The following is a 20960-nucleotide window of genomic DNA, read 5'->3' on the forward strand; positions in this document are numbered from 1 at the left end:
AATCCTGGCTCTCTACAGAGCTGTGCACAGGCCGGCTAACTCATACTAACTGCTAGCTACATCTATATACTAAACTGTTACTTCCTCTATCTGTGGGTGGGAAGGGCTGAGTCACAGATCCTTCCCTCCTCACCTATACCAAGGAGAGCAGACTCCCTGTCTCTTTTGAACAATGCACAGTCCAACATCTTCTTGGAGACACTGATCAGATTATCTCCACCCATTGTCCTCACTGGTCCTCACTAGTTAGAGGGATTTGCATACAATGTGCTAACACACTAGACCCGAATCAGCCAACTACACACTGATGTTTACAACAGGTTAGAGAATACATTCCACATGAAATATATATTACACATTGCCTATTGCCGGACTCTAACCATCCCGTGACAACAGTACTGTCCGTAAGGGCGTTTCCAGCTAGACTGTCAGGAACGCCCATCTGACAGTGAAGAGCTATTGGTAATTGCACCGATAGCTCTTCTTCCAGGGCACATAACAGGAATGTCGACAGTGCACTGAATTCAGCACACTGTCGGCTTTCTAGTGGTATATAAAACCGCGTGTGCCTGAGGACATGAATGGTCCTCTTTAACCAATTTAATTGTAGGTCACAGTGAAGTTACAGACACATGACCATTGCTTGGATCCATTTTGCTAAGGAGGACTTGTCATGACCTGACATGTCTATTTAGGAAGTAGCTATATTCTCTATGAAATTACGTTTCAGCAGCATGTTTTCTTATATCTCTGTGTTGTGTTGTTCTTGTTACTCCTCCTAGAAATATATGAATAATATGACAGCTCAGTTTTACCATACCTAGGCTCCTGCACACTCTGACAATGTCAGACTATATGGACACAGCTTAACTGGTGACTCCAAGTTGTCAATCTATCCAAACATTTCTATAAGAATTATGATCATGGACCTAAAAGTTTTCTAATGTCAAGAAATGTATCTGTAGTGTTCTACAATATCTCTTTTTATCCACTTTACCTCCAATTATCATTTAAAGTAATGAAACCTAATGAAGGAATGAAGCAAATATAGATAAATAATACCCCTCCGTTGCCCTTTACTTATAAGTGGGAGAGTGTTTTCCAAAGACATTTTGTATTCAAGAAGTTACAAAAACCAGAAGGCCTAATAATCTGAACAGAATATAAGCCAACAACTCAGTTCAGAAACTAATCAACAGCTAAAAACAAAATTGGTCATCTTCCCATGCATGCTGGAATACGAGGAGTTTGTGATTTTCCCGGGAAAAGAGAAGGAAAGAAATTAGTTCAGAAAAAGTGACATATGATTCAAAGTCCACTGACTGCCAAAAGTCAACAGCAACAGAAATAGCAATGGAATGTAAGCGATCTCCAAAAGAACAAAAATATCAAATCAGGTTACCAAAACAAACAAAAACATTCATCAAATATCTTGAAATTGGTTATTTATAGCAATTTTGCCATATTATTTTTAATAAAAATTGGAATGAACAAAATTGGTTTATCTTGAGTCTTATATGATATGTGCCATAGTAGTACGAGAGTTTTTGAGTGGTATTGGTACCATGCCATCCAAAAGGAGGATTTCTCCCTCTTTAATTTATAGTGTTAGTCTCCACATAAAAACTTACTTGTATGATGTGTGTGTGTATATTAGAGGGAGTCTGTCAGCAGGAATATCAATATTAAGCTATAGTGCCTTACATCTTTGGAAAAGAAATGCCCCTAAAGCCCCTTTTCAGCTAATTTGCATAATAATAAAAGTCAGATTTTCGTGAAAATGGAGAATAAGAAAGGTATCGGCAGAAACTAGCAGCCCTACAAGGCACAGTTATTAGTTTGATACAGACTTATCTGCTGACAGTTTTTAATTATATTTATTCTAAGTTATATTTTGTTGGTCCTTCTCTGTGATTTCTATGGCTTTAAGGAACTATTGGTATAATACCTGGAATACTTTAAACAATCAGTTGAAAAAAAACCTTACATATAAAACTCCTAGGCTATATTAAAGCGTACTTCCATTTATAAACAACTTTTCATAAATGAATAGTACAGGTTAATGTAAGAAACTTTGTAATATATCTCATTAAGGAAATCTGTTTCCTTCTCCACTTACTAAGCTGTTTTCCTGCTCCTTATCTTCAATCTAACTGCTTCTCTACATTGCATTTGTCTCTATATTCAGCTTCAAATACATCTCTATGGAGAAGGAAGGATAGTAGTTTCCTGCCTGCTAGAAATTTGTTTTATTGCCGGATTCTGTGCACTCCTAGCCCTTTATCTACAATCTAGCAATCTAAAAACAGTTCAAAATAGAAGAGTGAAGAAGCAGCAATTATTTGAGTGTTGTTTCTATCCCCCCTGCCATCTTCATAGACTACTTTGTAGAAAGTAACCCTACCTGAAGAGAGGAAAAGAAAACATATTCTCTCAATAAGATAAATCACAAAGTTTCATATATTACTGCTGACAAAGATGGAGGCGGCGCTGGAGCGAGTACTCTCGCAACATTGGGGACGCACCCAGTGCTGTTTGAGTGCTAGGGCCCACCTCCAATGCTGCGAGAGAGCTAATTTGCATACCAAGAAAAACCGGGATTGTAGGTGAATGGCGGCGCAGAGAAGACAACGAAAGGTAGGAGAAGAATAGCCTTTCTTAAGGCTATTCCGACGTGGTACCTAGAAATAAAATGTGTGTGAGTGATAGGATCCCTTTAACCTGTACTATTCATTTATGAAAAGAGGTTTATAAGTTGGAGGTATACTTTAAACACAACACTTTTTAAAAACAAGCTTAAATATGTTCCCCAGCTAAATGTATAGCCAACTTAAATGGCGTGCTTCAGGCCTTTCCTAGTGTCAGAAACAACCATAGTGTCGGAAACAGTTAAGTTTTAGTATTAGTAACCATTACTGTGAAGGGCTCGATTAACACATAGGCTACTTTTTATCCCTGTTAAATGACATGGCTTCACGACTGTTATGAATTTATGTTCACATACTATATTAAACTGCTCTTGGCAGCAAGCTGATAAAGCCAGGTCTGTTATCTCTCTATGTAAACACACAGCTAACCCTCAGTCCATTGTGTACATGTATTTGCATATTATCTAATTTGCCCCATGCAGTGCTGACACCCTGGATGGGAAAACACCTTTAATCCAAACTGGCAGTTTGCCAAATTTAAATATGGCTGGAAAAAGAAAATCTAATGTGTTGCAAAATTCTAAAACAGCAAGATCTATGAAGGTAGCCAGAAGTCAACAGAGTTCTCCTCAAGCAGAGCTAAGGGGATAATCGACGCCAACAACACGCTCATTATATGGCATTTCAGCGAGCTGCTAAGATGTCAGAACAATCACGGGCACCGCGTGAGGAACGAGTCCAGTAGAAGGCCAGCCTGACAGCTGCCCAAATGCCGAAGTATGCGGATCATTGACGCCAACAACACGCTCATTATATGGCGTCCCAGCCAGCTTCTGAGATGCGGGAACAATCACAGGCATGGCCCGACAAACAAGTTCAGCGGCAGGCCAGCTTGAGAGCTGCCGAAACGCCGGAGCAGGCAAACCATCGACGGCAGCAATTTGCCGAATATAGGCGGATCATCGACGCCAACAACACGCAGACTAAGACACGGGCAGAGGCTAGTAGTATTATAAATGTACACCCAAATTTAAGCTAGCATTATTATATTACTTATTAGATACATTTAAACCTAATAGATAAACTCATACATTGGAACTTAGCAAGACACTACTGTTTCCCTTTTGTCCTGTATTCTTGCTGTTAATGGTCATATTTACATGCAATACATTTGTTTGAGGGTTTGTGTTTAGGAACATGTAAACTTCAGTTTCCTCTACATTTCAGTGGTTTTCCATTTCCCAAACTGTCCATGTTTATGTGCGTGTCATTGGTAGGAAATACTTGACCAAAAAGACTGGTGTCTGTATGCCAGTATATACAATCTCTCTACACTGTTTTACACATTTTGTAATGAAAAGTCCTCACCTCCCTTATGCTTTCCCCCTCTTCACTATTTATTTTGCGCTATCAGATACACAATTTCTGAGTTTCATAATGTAGGTTTCATGTCAAAGCCCCTAATCACTTATACTGGGAATACTGTGGAGATTAAGTTATTTTATTTTGCTGCATTATGTTAAACTTTAAAATGTTCTGAAATAAATATATTATGCTAGGCTAAGAGTAGTATTGGGTTGTCTGTTGCTCTGGTTTGTTGAAAACCAGAACAACGGTCAAACAGACCGCTAAAAGAGCAGACACATACTCCATTGAATATAATGGGGTCTACTGGGTGTGTGTTGGGTACCATGGTACAGATAATCCAAAGCAGATATGAAGTTGTAAACTTAAAGGTATTCTACCATTAAAAACTTTTTTTTTCTCGTTGACATGTCGGAACAGCCTTAAGAAAGGCTATTCTGCTCCTACCTTTAGATGTCTTCGTCCCGCCGTTCAGTTAAAATTCCGTTTTTCATCGGTATGCAAATGAGTTCTCCCTCAGCACTAGAGGCGGGCCTCAGCGCTCAAACAGCACTGGGGGCGCTGCCTCCATCTTCTTCTGGAATGTCCTCTTCATTCGTCTTCTTCCTGTGCTGGGGTCACACTTGTACGCCTGCGCAGTCGGCTCTGCCATCGGGCCACAGGCAGAGCCGAATGCACATGCTGACGGCCATGTTTTTGTGACTGCTTACGTGAGCATGCGCAGTATGCTACTGTAGTTCAACGGAAAGTTCCATGAGGTGAAAGGAGCTGTATGATTCTGTACTGTAACCCTTAGACTTGTGAGACAAAATTTGTCCCGTGTTGTTTGTGTGGCTGGAAGTAAGCCACACATATAGTTAGGTTAACCTACTGTTTAGTTAGTGGCTCAGATGAGCAGTTCTTTATTTTATTTTTGCCTGAAGTTAAGGCTGTATTCTGTTTTATTTATTTTGTGCCTGAAGTCAAGGTTTATTTATTTTCCAGTTTTATTCTAAATAAACCAGTTTGCTGCACGTTTTGTGTCCCTGTCTTGACTGTCCACACCACTGCTTCTACCGAGCTAACTTCCCTACTATATTTTTTTTTCCTGAATTCTGTGCACTATAGATTTCTTTAAAAGGGATATTCAGGCTTAGGAAAACAGCACCACATCTGACCACGGGTCGTGTCTAGTAGGTATTGCAGCTTATCTCCACTGAAGCATAGCTGCAATGCCACATACCTGTAGACAGGTGTGGCCCGGTTTCTGAAAGAAAGCAGCCATGTTTTTCTAATCTTTGACAATATCTTTAAACTCCTACATGCTTTTGTCGAGCCACGCTGGAAGTTTTGCAACAGCTTGTGATCCCTAGATTGGGCTTGTGTACCCAGTAAAACTAAAACCATTAAATATACGTTTGTACATATAGAATGTGATTCTAACTAGCACACATATGTGATGCAGGAGCTGTTCTATATACAGTAATTATAATGATAACACTTATGTATTAACTTAAGGTTGACCCTTCATTGATTATATAAATACAGATTTCTACATTACAACATGAAAAGAAAAAAAAATAGCTGCACCTTATTGCTCAATTCCCATACATCAACTTTGTAAATACTGTGCATGATACATTGTATTAAAATGTCAGTCACACCAATGACACATCACTAGTCATGGCCAGCAGAAGTAAGGTCATAAGGAATGGGTTAGAGTTCCTCTATAAGGTCTCTATAAGGTCTGGTTTGTTGCTCCTAGATGAGAAACCTTCTTGAGTACATAAAACTTATAATAAAGTACGGTAACAACTATGCTATATGTTCAACTATAGATGCACAGATACCCAGACATACACATCCACATATGCTGGACATCATTAGCAGGGCCGTATGTGGACCCTGAAGGGTTGAGTTCTCCGTTTAGGTTCTCTTCACTATGATTGGCCATTAATTACATCCATAATACGATCTGATCACAAAGGACATGAAAGTACGTTACATGTGACATTGCAGATACTAGGAAACTTTAGACAATACAACCACACCATTGTGTCAACATTCCCTGTATTTTCTCAGGGAGAGAATATCCTGCCCTATAATTTATGAATATGCTGGAATATATTTGCTAAAATGTCATGGTCTATTATGCACAAAGAAATGAAGAAAAAAAATAAAATAGAAAACACATGAAGTTTCATTTTACATTCTAAATGGAATAGCAGATTTGATATTTCAAGTTCTGGAGACCATTTGACCAAAAGACAAATTAATTTTCTAGGAAAATTTATTTTTTTTGGTCCAATATCCGATGCAGATTTATTTCATAGCAGTGTGAACTCTACTCAGTCCCCTCCATTGACATAAAAAAAATTAAATGTCTAGCGCTTGCAGATAACACTAGTAAGAGCCAGGAGGCTCACCGCACACACTGGGGATGGGGGGGTTGTTAAATGGTGTCTGTCACCAGAGCCCAGCCCCACAGATAGATACGGTAGGGTCACCTGCATCAATTGGTGTTTTCCGCTTTTGAGTCAGTGTTAATGTGGCTGAGATCTCTCCCTTTTTTTTATCAACATGCAAATGAGTTATCTGAAGCTAACGAGGGTTTGCGCATTTCTCCAGAGAGATAATTGGCATATTGAGAAAAACAATGATATTTTGAAAATAAGATTTTTATCACAAATACCGACATAGAAATTAAATTAGATCTTTACGACTTACCTAAGGAAGCGTTTTTTCTTCTTGGCAGAGTCCTCTGGAGTCTTAAAGGTTACATTTGCTTTCTTCTCTGGTGTTTGGAGCAGAACCTGAGCAGTTTTCAACCAGTCACTTGCCGATTTCCCACAAGACTGAATAACATTTTCATCACCTAGTGACTTATCTGCCCTGTTAGCTGAGATAGTTGGTTCATCAGGCGGATCATCAGAAGAATATTCAACAAGATCAACAACCTAAAACAGGAAAAGAGTGTCATAAAATAGGAAATTTTATCAACCTTGCCAGTTACTTTCACAGGACACTTATATCACAAAAAATGTTAATAGGTGGCGTACAGGATTGTACTGATGTGACAAAAAAGGAAAAATAAACCCCAAAATCTAAATTAGAGCATCTCTGGGAGAGATAAGATAAGATGACAATGCAGCGTTATAGCCAGGTTTTGGGCATTCAACACCAAGGTGTTGGAATGTGGAAGAACAAAGTCAGAATTTTTGATTCCCATAAATACCTTGTATTGCCAGGTACATTATAATGCGATCTATATTCATAGTTAAAAATAATTTATTAAATTGATGGATAGACCACCAGTTTTATATCAGTGAAGTTTCAAATTTCAGCACCCTCAATGATCAGCTGAAGAAGCCACAGCAATTCTACAAGCACTGCAGACCCTTTAATGTTTACATCGGCCTCAAATTCCCCTTAGTGGTCCAAGTAAATTGTATGAGAATTGTAATCCCGGCAGCCTAGTGGGAGTAAATGAAGTAGTGGTCTCACATGCACACGAGAACCTATATATATTCACATGAAGCACTCAGGAGTGTGCCCCATTCATGTGTTTTCTGGAGTTCCCAGAAGTCCAATCCAATGAATATAGTGGGACAATCCCTTTAAGGCCTACTATCCTACTAATATTATAAAAAGTTTGTGGGTTTGTGTATTTGGATGTTTGTTACTCAATCACGCAAAAACGGCTGAACTGATTAAGATGAAATTTGGCACATAGATAGTTTGTAACCTCGAATGACACAAAGGCTACTTTTTATCGCGGTAAATTATATCCCTGCATCCCGCGATCGACCCATACGTCCTTTGCGATCGACCAGTAGATCGCGATCGACATATTGGGCACCCCTGAATTAGAGCATCTTTACTGATTGTAGCTAACCACGGCTGTAAGTCATTTATGAAGCAGTAAGAGTCAGATGTAATTATACTGAGCAGAAGCAGTAACAGAACAATAAAGTTCCACTGTAACACTAGTTTAACACTAGCATCACCTGTCCGTTGTTCTGGTCCATCACTTATCAGTGTAGGACTTTTTTGTCCATCGATTTCAGACAGACATTGTGATGCAGTCTTCTATGGAGAATGTAGACATACAGTAGCTTGACAGTGGACTTTTAGCCTATAACCTAGTATATTCTAAGGTTAAAAGGAAGAGATACAGTCCTGCATACCAGACTCATCCACAACATCGTATGGAAAAAAAAAAAAAAAAAAACATTTTTAGACATCAGCACATTGTGTACCATTTCATTCCTGGAAGACAAACCCCGCAGTCTCCGTTTTATTGATTCTTCCTAAAGTTATTTATATAGCACCTAATTTAAGCTTCTGTTGCAATGTATTCCGCAAATTACCTTTCCAAAATACTTAACCTCAGTTTAAAGGAATTTTCATCTCTAATTCCACAAAAATTCCAGGCAAGAACATAAAGCCTCCGAGGCAGACCTTTTATTTACTGTATTCAAGACTCATTTAATGCATTCATGCATGACACTAAACTACTGCTGCACAGATGTGCGGACCATAATATATAGATCATTTTTAGACTTTCCCCTTTTTTGGTAAAGAGAATAACACAATATACATGAGTATGAAGCGCCATCTTACGTGGTCAAAACATGTTTTCTATTATTCAGCTCTGGGGAAAAAAAAAGTCATTAATAGGACACTATGTTCATACTTTCCTTTCTTCGGGACTATTTGGGGACCCAAAAAACAAAAAGCTAATGTGTTTGGAAAGTGGTTACCTGTGGAAATCCGCAGACCCCATAGACTATAATGGGACCCGCTGGGATTTTATCCGAAAAAGGCGAAAAAATACAGAGAGAAAAGTCCTGCTTAAAGAGGACCTTTCATGTCCTTGGGAATGTATGGTTTTATATGAATTCAGCACACTGTCGACTTTCCCATTATGTGCCCTGGGGGAAGAGATATCGGTGCATTTACCTCTTCACTGTCAATAGGACGTTCCTGACAATGTAGCTTGGAATGCCCCTCCTGACAGTACTGTGAGTAGTGCTATACTGTCAGATGGGGTGTTCCTTACCGCAAAGCCATGACGCTGAGCTGTGAGGTACTAGTCTATGGTTGAGCACTGGGTGGTGTTTCTCACTGCTCAGCATCATGGCTGGGCGGTAAGGAACACTCCCTCTGACAGTATAGAACTACGGACAGTATGGTCAGGATGGGCATTCCCAAATAGACAGGAACACCCTTCTGACAGTGGTAAATGCACTAATATCTCTTCCCCAGGGGAAGATAACGGGAAAGCCAAGAAAGCGCTGAATTCAGGGCACTGTTGGCTTTCTAGTGGTACATAAAACTGTGTGTGCCCGAGGACATGAAAGGTCCTCTTTAAGCAGATTCGGGGATGGAAACCCCAAATGAAAACAAACCACTAGTGTGAACCAAGCCTTACTAAAAATAATAAATTAGTAATTCTAATTAGACTGTAATCAATCAGGAGCATTGGAAAACTTAAAACAAGCTCTGGGGTAGACTTGTCAAAGCTAGTATTTCCTACACCATATAGTTCTTCCCTGTAACAAAGTAAGACGTTCCTCTTAACAAATTAAGAGTATCCCCTGCCCTTCATATTCCTGAATCTCAAATCTAGGAACTAGTGAAAAGTTAATATTCATGCCAGATCCTGGAGTAAATTCTAGTAAATTTGTCGGGTGGCCACATCCTTGACACAAGCACTATTCAGATAAGTGATGTGTTGGGCGTAAAAATAGCTGTGCAACAAAATTTTTGTTATACAGCTAGTGTAAAATGTATAAAAAACAAACAACCAAACCCTATATTTCCATCCCTTCCCCAAACAGGTATAACATGTTATATAAAAACAGGTCAGTTTTTGTACATTTAACACAAGACTTGAAACAATGAAGGAATACTTCAAAGATAACCCATCAATGTCTAGTCAGTGGCAGACCGACATTGATATTCTTGCTATGTCATTGTTGTCTTAAAAAGGAATATGCAAACAAGTTCTCCTTAGGGGAAAAAGAAAAACTCACTCCAGCACCAGTTTTTGGAAAGTATCTCCCTATGGATCAATGGCAGTTCTACTGGGTTCAAGTCAGGGCTCTGACTGAACCACTCAAGGACATTCACAGAGTTGTCCCCTTAGCCACTCCTGTGTTGTCTTGATTGTGTTCTTAGGGTCACTGTCTTGTTTTTCATCCTATCCTACTAATATTATAAATGTGAAAGTTTGTGTGTTTGTTCCTCAATCACGCAACAATGGCTTAATGGATTTGGATGAAATTCGGCACATAGATTGTAACCTCGATTAAAATATAGGCTACTTTTTATCCCGGTAAATGACATGGCTTCATGACTGTTAAGAATTTTTGGTCACATACTATATTACACTGCTCTTGTCTCAGCTTCTGAGAAAGCCAGGGCTAATCCTCAGTGTTCATGCATTTGCATATATTTTCTGATCTGCTCCAGGCAGTGCTGAAAAACTGACATGGGCAAACACATTAATCCAAATTGGCAGTTTGCCAATTTTCAACAAGAAAATCTAATTGGTCACAAACAACGAGAGTTATGAAGGTAGCCAGAAGTCACAGAGTTCTCCTCGATCAGAGGTCAGGGGGATCATCGACGCCAACAACATGCTCATTATATGGTTTCCCAGCGAGCTGCTGAGATGCCGGAACAATCACAGCCACAATGCAAGAAACAAGTTCAGCAGCAGGCCAGCCAAAATGCCAGAGCATGCGGATCATCAATGCCAACAAGACGCTCATTATATGGCATCCCAGCAAGCTGCTGAGATACCACAACAATCACGGGCACAGCGTGAGGAACTAATTCAGCAGCAGGCCAACTTGATAGCTGTCGAAACGCCAGAGCAGGCGGATCATTAACACCAACAGCATGATTATTATGTGGTATCCCAGAGAGCTGCTGAGGTGCCGAAACAATCACAGGCACGGTGTGAGGAGCAAGGTCAGCAGCAGGACAGTTTGAGAGCTGCCTAAATGCCGCAGCAGGCAAACCATCGATTGCAGCAATTTGCTGAATATAGGCGGATCATCAACGCCAACAACCCAAAGACGAAGTCACGGGCAGAGGCTAGTTAAGAATATTTTTGTGCAATTCAGCTTTCCCTTAACACTGGCCACACACTGAAAAACACTCCCACAGCAGGATACTAACACTACCTTGCTTCACAGTAGGTTATAAGCAGTGTCTAGTTTCCTTCAAACATGATACTTAGAATTAGAGATGAGCGAACACTAAAATGTTCGAAGTTCGAAATTCGATTCGAACAGCCGCTCAATGTTCGTGTGTTCGAACGGGTTTCGAACCCCATTATAGTCTATGGGGAACAGATACTCGTTAAGGGGGAAACCCAAATCCGTGTCTGGAGGGTCACCAAGTCCACTATGACACCCCAGGAAATGATGCCAACACCTCTGGAATGACACTGGGACAGCAGGGGAAGCATGTCTGGGGGCATCTAACACACCAAAGACCCTCTATTACCCCAACATCACAGCCTAACAACTACACACTTTACACACTCAATACCACCTCTCTGACAGTAGGAAAACACCTTGAAACATGTGTATTTGGCACTTGCAGTGAGGAGAGCTTGTCACCAGCAGTGAATTTGGCCCTTGTAGTAAGTTGAGGTTGGCACCAACATTTGTTTTGAAAATCAGGGTGGATTGAGCCTCTAACCAGCAGAGTTTGGGCAAATTCATGGTGGAGGGAGCCTCTAAAAACCCCAGTTTGGACCAATTCATGGTGGGGGGAGCCTCTAAAAACCCCAGTTTGGACCAATTCATGGTGGAGGGAGCCTCTAAAAACCCCAGTTTGGACCAATTCATGATGGAGGGAGCCTCTAAACAGCCCAGTTTGGGCAAATTCATGGTGGAGGGAGCCTCTAAAAAACCCCAGTTTGGACCAATTCATGGTGGAGGGAGCCTCTAAACAGCCCAGTTTGGGCAAATTCATGGTGGAGGGAGCCTCTAAACAGCCCAGTTTGGACCAATTCATGGTGGAGGGAGCCTTTAAAAACCCCAGTTTGGACCAATTCATGGTGGAGGGAGCCTCTAAAAACCCCAGTTTGGACCAATTCATGATGGAGGGAGCCTCTAAACAGCCCAGTTTGGGCAAATTCATGGTGGAGGGAGCCTCTAAAAAACCCCAGTTTGGACCAATTCATGGTGGAGGGAGCCTCTAAAAACCCCAGTTTGGACCAATTCATGGTGGAGGGAGCCTCTAAACAGCCCAGTTTGGACCAATTCATGGTGGAGGGAGCCTCTAAACAGCCCAGTTTGGGCAAATTCATGGTGGAGGGAGCCTCTAACCAGCCCAGTTTGGACCAATTCATGGTGGAGGGAGCCTCTAAACAGCTCAGTTTGGGCAAATCCATGGTGGAGGGAGCCTCTAAACAGCCCAGTTTGGGCAAATTCATGGTGGAGGGAGCCTCTAAAAACCCCAGTTTGGACCAATTCATGGTGGAGGGAGCCTCTAAAAACCCCAGTTTGGACCAATTCATGGTGGAGGGAGCCTCTAAACCGCCCAGTTTGGACCAATTCATGGTGGAGGGAGCCTCTAAAAACCCCAGTTTGGACCAATTCATGGTGGAGGGAGCCTCTAAAAACCCCAGTTTGGACCAATTCATGGTGGAGGGAGCCTCTAAAAACCCCAGTTTGGACCAATTCATGGTGGAGGGAGCCTCTAAACAGCCCAGTTTGGACCAATTCATGGTGGAGGGAGCCTCTAAAAACCCCAGTTTGGACCAATTCATGGTGGAGGGAGCCTCTAAACAGCCCAGTTTGGGCAAATTCATGGTGGAGGGAGCCACTAACCAGCCCAGTTTGGACCAATTCATGGTGGAGGGAGCCTCTAAAAACCCCAGTTTGGACCAATTCATGGTGGAGGGAGCCTCTAAACAGCCCAGTTTGGACCAATTCATGGTGGAGGGAGCCTCTAAAAACCCCAGTTTGGACCAATTCATGGTGGAGGGAGCCTCTAAAAACCCCAGTTTGGACCAATTCATGGTGGAGGGAGCCTCTAAAAACCCCAGTTTGGACCAATTCATGGTGGAGGGAGCCTCTAAACAGCCCAGTTTGGGCAAATTCATGGTGGAGGGAGCCTCTAAACAGCCCAGTTTGGACAAATTCATGGTGGAGGGAGCCTCTAAACAGCCCAGTTTGGACCAATTCATGGTGGAGGGAGCCTCTAAAAACCCCAGTTTGGACCAATTCATGGTGGAGGGAGCCTCTAAACAGCCCAGTTTGGACCAATTCATGGTGGAGGGAGCCTCTAAAAACCCCAGTTTGGACCAATTCATGGTGGAGGGAGCCTCTAAACAGCCCAGTTTGGACCAATTCATGGTGGAGGGAGCCTCTAACCAGCAGAGTTGGTGGAAATCAGGGTGGAGGGAGCCTCTAACCAGCAGAGTTGTGGGAAAGAAGGGTGGAGGGAGCCTCTAACCAGCAGAGTTGTGGGAAAGCAGGGTAGAGGGAGCCTCTAACCAGCAGAGTTGGTGGAAATCAGGGTGGAGGGAGCCTCTAACCAGCAGAGTTGGGAGAAATCAGGGTGGAGGGAGCCTAGTATTAGCAGAATTGTGCAACGCTTATGGTGGATGAGTATGAGGATGCGGAGGAATTGGAGAGGTTGAGTACAGACATGGAGTTTCATGTTGGGGTGCTTTACACAGGTGGGCACAAAAATGAAGGCTCTATCCAGTGGTGGTTCATTTTTATCAAAGTGAGCCGGTCGGCACTCTCAGCGCTTGTCAGTGATGATGCCACCGGCTGCACTGAACACCCTCTCAGATAGGACGCTGGCGGCAGGACAGGACAGCACCTCCAAGGCATATAGGGCAAGTTCAAGCCACAGGTCCAACTTCGACACCCAATACGTGTAGGGCGCAGAGGGGTCGGAGAGGACAGGGCTGTGGTCGGAAAGGTATTCCCGCAACATGCGCCTATACTTCTCACGCCTGGTGACACTAGGACCCTCCGTGGCGGCACTTTGGCGAGGGGGTGCCATCAAGGTGTCCCAGACCTTAGACAGTGTGCCCCTCGTTTGTGTGGACCGGTGAGAACTTGGTTGCCTACTGGAGGAACTGCCCTCCCTGCCGCCAACGTCACATGCTGGAAACATCTCCATCATATTCTGCACCAATTGCCTGTGGCAAGCATTAATGCGATTGGCCCTCCCCTCTACCGGAATAAAAGACGAGATGTTGTTTTTATACCGGGGGTCAAGGATAGCAAAGATCCAGTACTGGTTGTCCTCCATGATTTTGACAATACGCTTGTCGGTTGTAAAGCACCCCAACATGAACTCAGCCATGTCTGCCACAGTGTTAGTTGGCATGACTCCTCTGGCCCCACCGGAAAGTTCAATCTCCATTTCCTCCTCATCCTCCATGTCTACCCATCCGCGCTGCAACAATGGGACGATTCGAAGTTGCCCGGAAGCCTCCTGTATCACCATCACATCATCGGACAACTCTTCTTCCTCCTCCTCCTCCATTAAACGCAGTGAAGCGGACAGATGTGTGGACCTACTCTCCAGCTGTGACGGATCGGATGCTATCCCTAACTCCTCTGTGTGATTTTAGTTATCCCTGATGTCAATCAGGGATTCTCTCAGAACACACAAGAGCGGGATTGTAAGGCTCACCATCGCATCCTCAGAGCTCACCCTCCTTGTAGACTCCTCAAAGACCCGTAGGATGTCACAAAGGTCTCTCATCCATGGCCACTCATGGATGTGAAACTGAGGCAGCTGACTTTGTGGCACCCTAGGGTTTTGTAGCTGGTATTCCATCAAAGGTCTCTGCTGCTCAACCACTCTATTCAACATCTGAAACGTTGAGTTCCAGCGTGTGGGGACGTCGCACAAAAGCCGGTGTTGTGGCACATGCAGGTGTTGCTGGAGAGATTTTAAGCTAGCAGCAGCTACTGTCGACTTGCGAAAGTGGGCGCACATGCGCCGCACTTTCACCAGTAGCTCTGGAACATTGGGGTAGCTCTTTAGGAAACGTTGCACCACTAGGTTGAAGACGTGGGCCAGGCATGGAACATGTTGGAGTCCGGCAAGCTCCAGAGCTGCTACCAGGTTCCGGCCGTTATCACAAACGACCATGCCTGGGCCCAGGTGCAGCGGCTCAAACCATATTGCCGTCTCATCGAGGAGGGCATCCCTCACCTCGGAGGCAGTGTGCTGTCTGTACCCCAAGCTGATCAGCTTCAGCACAGCCTGCTGACGTCTACCAACGCCAGTGCTGCAACGTTTCCAACTCGTAGCTGGGGTCAATCTAACAGCGGAGGAGGAGGCGGTGGCGGAGGAGGAGGCGGTGGCGGAGGAGGAGGCAGTAGAGGAGGAGGAGGAGGAGGGGGGTGTTCTTCTCGTGTCCCTGCCAGGAATGTTAGGCGGGGAGACGAGGTACACCGGGCCAGTTTGGGAAGCAGTCCCAGCCTCAACTACATTCACCCAGTGTGCCGTCAGTGAAATGTAGCGTCCCTGTCCGCATGCACTTGTCCACGCGTCGGTGGTCAAGTGGACCTTTGTGCAAAGCGCGGAACTAAGGGCCCGCCTGATGTTGAGTGACACGTGCTGGTGCAAGGCAGGGACGGCACACCGGGAGAAGTAGTGACGGCTAGGGACGGCATAGCGAGGTGCCGCAGTTGCCATCAGGTCCAGGAAGGCGGGAGTTTCAACAAGCCGAAACGCCAACATCTCCTGGGCCAGCAGTTTAGCGATGTTGGCGTTCAAGGCTTGCGCGTGTGGGTGGTTAGCAGTGTATTTCTGCCGCCGCTCCAATGTCTGAGAGATGGTGGGTTGTTGTAAAGAAGCGCCTGATGGTGCCTTTGATGGTGCAGGAGAAGGAGATAAGACAGGAACAGGGGAGGATGAGGGAGAAGTCAACAAAGTGGCGGAGGCAGATGAAGTGGTGTCCTGGCTCGTCCTCTGGAGTGCATCGCCAGCACAGTCAGCAGTGGCAGAGGCAGAGGCAGTGGCAGTGGCGTGAACGGCAGGCGGCCTTTGTCCTGCCGTTGCTGCCTGCCACTGATTGCAGTGCTTGGATTCCAAATGACGGCGCATTGAAGTGGTGGACAGGTTGCTCTTCTCAGAGCCCCTAATCAATTTCGAGAGGCAAATTGTGCAGACAACACTATATCTGTCCTCGGCGCATTCCTTGAAAAAACTCCACACCTTCGAGAAACGTGCCCTCGAGGTGGGAGTTTTTCGGGGCTGGGTACGAACTGGAACATCTTGGGAGATTCCGGGTGTGGCCTGGCTTCGCCTAAGCTGCTGACCTCTGCCTCTAGCTACCCTTTTTGGTGCTGCACTTGCCTCAACATCCACACTACTTTCCCCGCTTGACATCCCCCCTGTCCAGGTCGGGTCAGTGTCCTCATCATCCACCACTTCCTCTTCCAACTCCTGTCTCATCTCCTCCTCCCGCACAATGCGCCGGTCAACTGGATGCCCTGACGGCAACTGCGTCACATCATCCTCGATGAGGGTGGGTTGCTGGTCATCCACCACCAAATCGAACGGAGATGGAGGAGACTCTAGTGTTTGAGCATCTGGACACAGATGCTCCTCTGTTAGGTTCGTGGAATCGTGACGTGGAGAGGCAGGTTGAGGGACAATGAAAGGAGCGGAGAACAGCTCTGGGGAGCAGGGACAGTTGGGGTTATTGTTCTGTGAAGCTTGGGAATTTTGGGAGGAAGGAGGACAAGACTGTTGGGTAATAGGAGGAGAGGAGGCAGAGTCTGACTGGCTGCTGGACAATGTGCTGTAAGCGTTCTCTGACAGCCATTGCAAGACCTGTTCCTGGTTCTCGGGCCTACTAAGGTTTGTACCCTGCAGTTTAGTTAATGTGGCAAGCAACCCTGGCACTGTGGAGTGGCGCAATGCTTGCTGCCCCACAGGAGTAGGCACGGGACGCCCTGTGGCTTCACTGCTACCTTGCTCCCCAGAACCATTCCCCCGACCTCGCCCACGGCCTCGTCCACGTCCCTTTCCGGGAGCCTTGCGCATTTTGAATTCCCAGTTAGAAATTGGCACTATATACCAGTAGCAAAACTTGTGGGTGCACGTAACCCCAATATATTCTTTGAATTCCCAGTCAGACAATGGCACTATATACCAGTAGCAAGAAATGAGGGTATTTATAACCCCAATATATTCTTTGAATTCCCAGTCAGACAATGGCACTATATACCAGTAGCAAGAAATGAGGGTATTTGTAACCCCAATATATTCTTTGAATTCCCAGTCAGACAATGGCACTATATACCAGTAGCAAGAAATGAGGGTATTTATAACCCCAATATATTCTTTGAATTCCCAGTCAGACAATGGCACTATATACCAGTAGCAAGAAATGAGGGTATTTATAACCCCAATATATTCTTTGAATTACCAGTCAGAAACTGGCACTATATGGCAGTAGCAAGAAATGAGGGTATTTGTAACCCCAATATATTCTTTGAATTCCCAGTCAGACAATGGCACTATATACCAGTAGCAAAAATAGTGGGTGTATATAGCCCCAATTCTATTGCTAGGGGACTTGCAGGGTATTTCTGAGGTGAAGGGGGGGGGGGGCACACCGTTGGAACGGGGATTTGGGGTGTATATATGGGGTATACGGGAATACACTGTCAGTGTGTTCCATTCAGGATCCTGGGAAAGCTGGGTTGCGGCGATTGAGCCCGTCAGTGCCACGTTACACTGACAAGCTTCTCCCTGGAATTGAAGTTATATGTAAGCCCAATATATTCTTTGAATTCCCAGTGAGACAATGGCACTATATGGCAGTAGCAAAAATAGTGGGTGTATATAGCCCCAATTCTATTGCTAGGGGACTTGCAGGGTATTTCTGGGGTGAAGGTGGGGGGGCACACCGTTGGAACGGGTATCGGGGGTATATATCGGGTATACGGGAATACACTGTCAGTGTATTCCATTCAGGATCCGCGGAAAGCTGGGTTGCGGCGATTGAGCCCGTCAGTGCCACGTTACACTGACAAGCTTCTCCCTGGAATTTAGCTCTTATAAGAGCTGTTGGTTGTCTTCTCCTTCCTATCCTAGCCTGTCCCTGCCTACCCAGAATCTAAGCCCTAGCTAACTGGACGGAAACCTCCGTCCCCGGTGAATTGCAAGCTCAGAATGACGCGAAGCTGGGCGTCGCTGTTCTTTTAAATTAGAGGTCACATGTTTTCGGCAGCCAATGGGTTTTGCCTACTTTTTTCAACGTCACCGGTGTCGTAGTTCCTGTCCCACCTACCCTGCGCTGTTATTGGAGCAAAAAAGGCGCCAGGGAATGTGGGAGGGGAATCGAGTAATGGCGCACTTTACCACGCGGTGTTCGATTCGATTCGAACATGCCGAACAGCCTAATATCCGATCGAACAGGAGTTCGATAGAACACGGTTCGCTCATCTCTACTTAGAATAAAAAGGCCAAAAAGTTCAATGTTGGTTTCATCTGTTTCTCACATTCTGGGTGTCAATTAGGTACAAACTCTAGGCTGACTTTCAAGTGTCTTTAACTGAGGAGAGGCTTCATTCATAGACACCTCTCTTATCAAGGTCCTTCTCCTCCCAGTAACTTAGATTGGTAGGGCGGTCAGCACTAGGAGTCCTGATTGTTCTAAATTTCTTTAATCTAGGAATTAGGCCGCCAGGCCAGAGCAAAATCTCAAGCATCGTTGCACTGGATAATTTTTATTTGTTCTTTTTTAGTAATTTTGCAAAAATATCTAAAATGCTGCTTTCACTTTGTCAGCGCAGGGTAATGAATGCAGAATGATGGGGAAAAACGGGGGATTTTTTTATTTTATTTTAGCACAAGGCCGCAACATAAAATGTGAAAAAGTGAAAGGGTCTGAAGATGTCTCCGTCTGCTCAGCAGATTCTATATCATACCGCCTGCAGATCAGTGTGACAAGGTTTATCAAGTGTAAAGATGATTTTTGTAGTAATTTGAGTAAAATTAAATATGAATATTAATATGCAACAAATAATTAAACATGTACTAGCTACGAGATCCGTCACGCATGCAAATATTTAGTAAATTAGCAAAAAAAAATGTATCTGATCTAAGACACATTTTTCTTATTGTTTACTTTTGGAAGTGATATTGTTGTCTTTTAGTTCTGGAGAAAATAGCCCATTGCTCCATGGATTTTAGCCCAGTCCTCAAAAAGTTTGTGAACCTACAGCAATGACCATGTTTAGCAACTTATCATTCTGGCTTGGAAATTCCCAGGTTATCAAGTTTCTTCATCCAGCCAAAACAAATCCCTTTCTAAAAGAGTTTACTTATCATTTATTAAGTGCATAAAACAAGTCCCTTAGTCCTACCCCAAGTACAAACCACTCCTTGGTAAACTTTGTAATGGACTGTAGACGTCTAATGTAACTATACTTTGTCAACCATAAAGGACATTATGTACAGGGAGGGACATTGCATTAGATGCAACAAGGAAATATCAAATCCATAGGCGGAACAAGGCCATTGTCTATGGCATTGGTTACATGAGATGTATACATTTCTCAAAGCTTTTTTTTGTCCCCATCTATATCCTTATATGATTTTTTTTTTTTTTTTTTTTAAATCAGGACTAACAAACAGAAGTTTAATGTTAAAAAAAAAAAAAAAACAACAACTAAACCCATCTTAAAGAATAAATCTAGAAAGAATTTTACAGTATACACAAGCTGTCACTGAGTATACCCGTACTATGCAATAAATGAATAAACCAAATTACATGAAAATTACTGCAGTTTTTTTGCTACCATTTGTGATAAATAGAATTTATTGACAAACTGATTGGCATTTTCTGGGGCAATGGTGGGCATTTTATTTTATAAACAATAAGTATATTTCTGTACAGATTATAAAAAGTATTTCATGCCATTCTTTTTGTTTCTTCAAATAAAGCACCAGGGTACAAAAGAGGCAACAATCATAGGAGCAGACTGAAAGGGTTAACCTCAGTAACTCCAAGAAAGATGGTAAAACAAATCTCAACAGATGAAGAGTAAAGATGAATAATAAAATTGTCTCTCATGAAAAATCACAAACGTCTTAATGTAACGTAATACAGAATTAAAGCTATATCCTGCAGTTATAATAGGTCCATTTATTCAGAAATTTGTCCCTCGAATATTATAAAATAGGCCTGGGAAGGTGAAAAAACAAAACAAAACAGAGAGTCCTCTTTCCTCGGTGCTCTGATGCGTCTTAGCATGGTCTGGTCCTGCTGCCTCAATGTCTTCTTCTTGCGGCAGAAGTCCTCACCAGCTTTGATGTTCCAATTCCCTTCTATTAGACTGCTAATTGGGATATCACAGGTAGCAGGGCGCCATGGTCTCAGCAGTCATGTGTAGTGGGGACTTCCATCACAAGAAAACCTCCAAACAGCAGTACCAGACCGCTGCTCCATTCAGTGCCACGGGGCTGCCATTATTGCAACCTCCTGCAGAACCTACATCCCCATGGGAGTGAATGGAGCACTGCTCCAATACCCAGACACAGCACAGATCAGTTGTTCTAGCCAGGCATTGGCATTGGAATCTATAGAGGGGAGAGAGACAAGAAACAGAGGTCTCCATCCACTGTATAGTGGCGGTGCCAGAATATTGTAGTAATGCTCCCATTCATGTGAACAGGAGCAGAGCTGTAGTACGGTTGAATTTTTGCTATATAGTGAATGACTCTTCTGCTTCTAACTCCCCTGTATAAGGCCCAGTGCTGGAGGCCACCAGGTGCTCTGTGCAGAATCCGAATGTCAGACCCATACCAATCTGATACTGATGACCTGCCTGCTGGATACTGCAACATTACCAGAAATCCCCCTCAGCCCTAAAATACCCTTTAAGCTAGGGCCCCAAGTTGCAGAAAAGCACTTGCACATTTTGAGGCAGCTTTTTGAACCAAAGCCAA

The 20960-nt window shown here is 43.7% G+C and overlaps 1 protein-coding gene across 1 annotated transcript in view; it reads right to left on the reverse strand.

Moving 5' to 3' along the window:
* The window catches only part of SPIDR (scaffold protein involved in DNA repair), a 304656-nt gene that overhangs the window by 225610 nt on the left and 58086 nt on the right, over positions 1 to 20960 (reverse strand). Inside the window, exon 6 of the mRNA XM_075270511.1 lies at positions 6720 to 6949. Coding sequence (XP_075126612.1) covers positions 6720 to 6949 — 230 coding nt within the window. The remainder of the gene's footprint in view (positions 1 to 6719; positions 6950 to 20960) is intronic.

Source organism: Leptodactylus fuscus, chromosome 4 (assembly GCF_031893055.1).
Source record: "Leptodactylus fuscus isolate aLepFus1 chromosome 4, aLepFus1.hap2, whole genome shotgun sequence".
NCBI classification, from domain to species: domain Eukaryota; kingdom Metazoa; phylum Chordata; class Amphibia; order Anura; family Leptodactylidae; genus Leptodactylus; species Leptodactylus fuscus.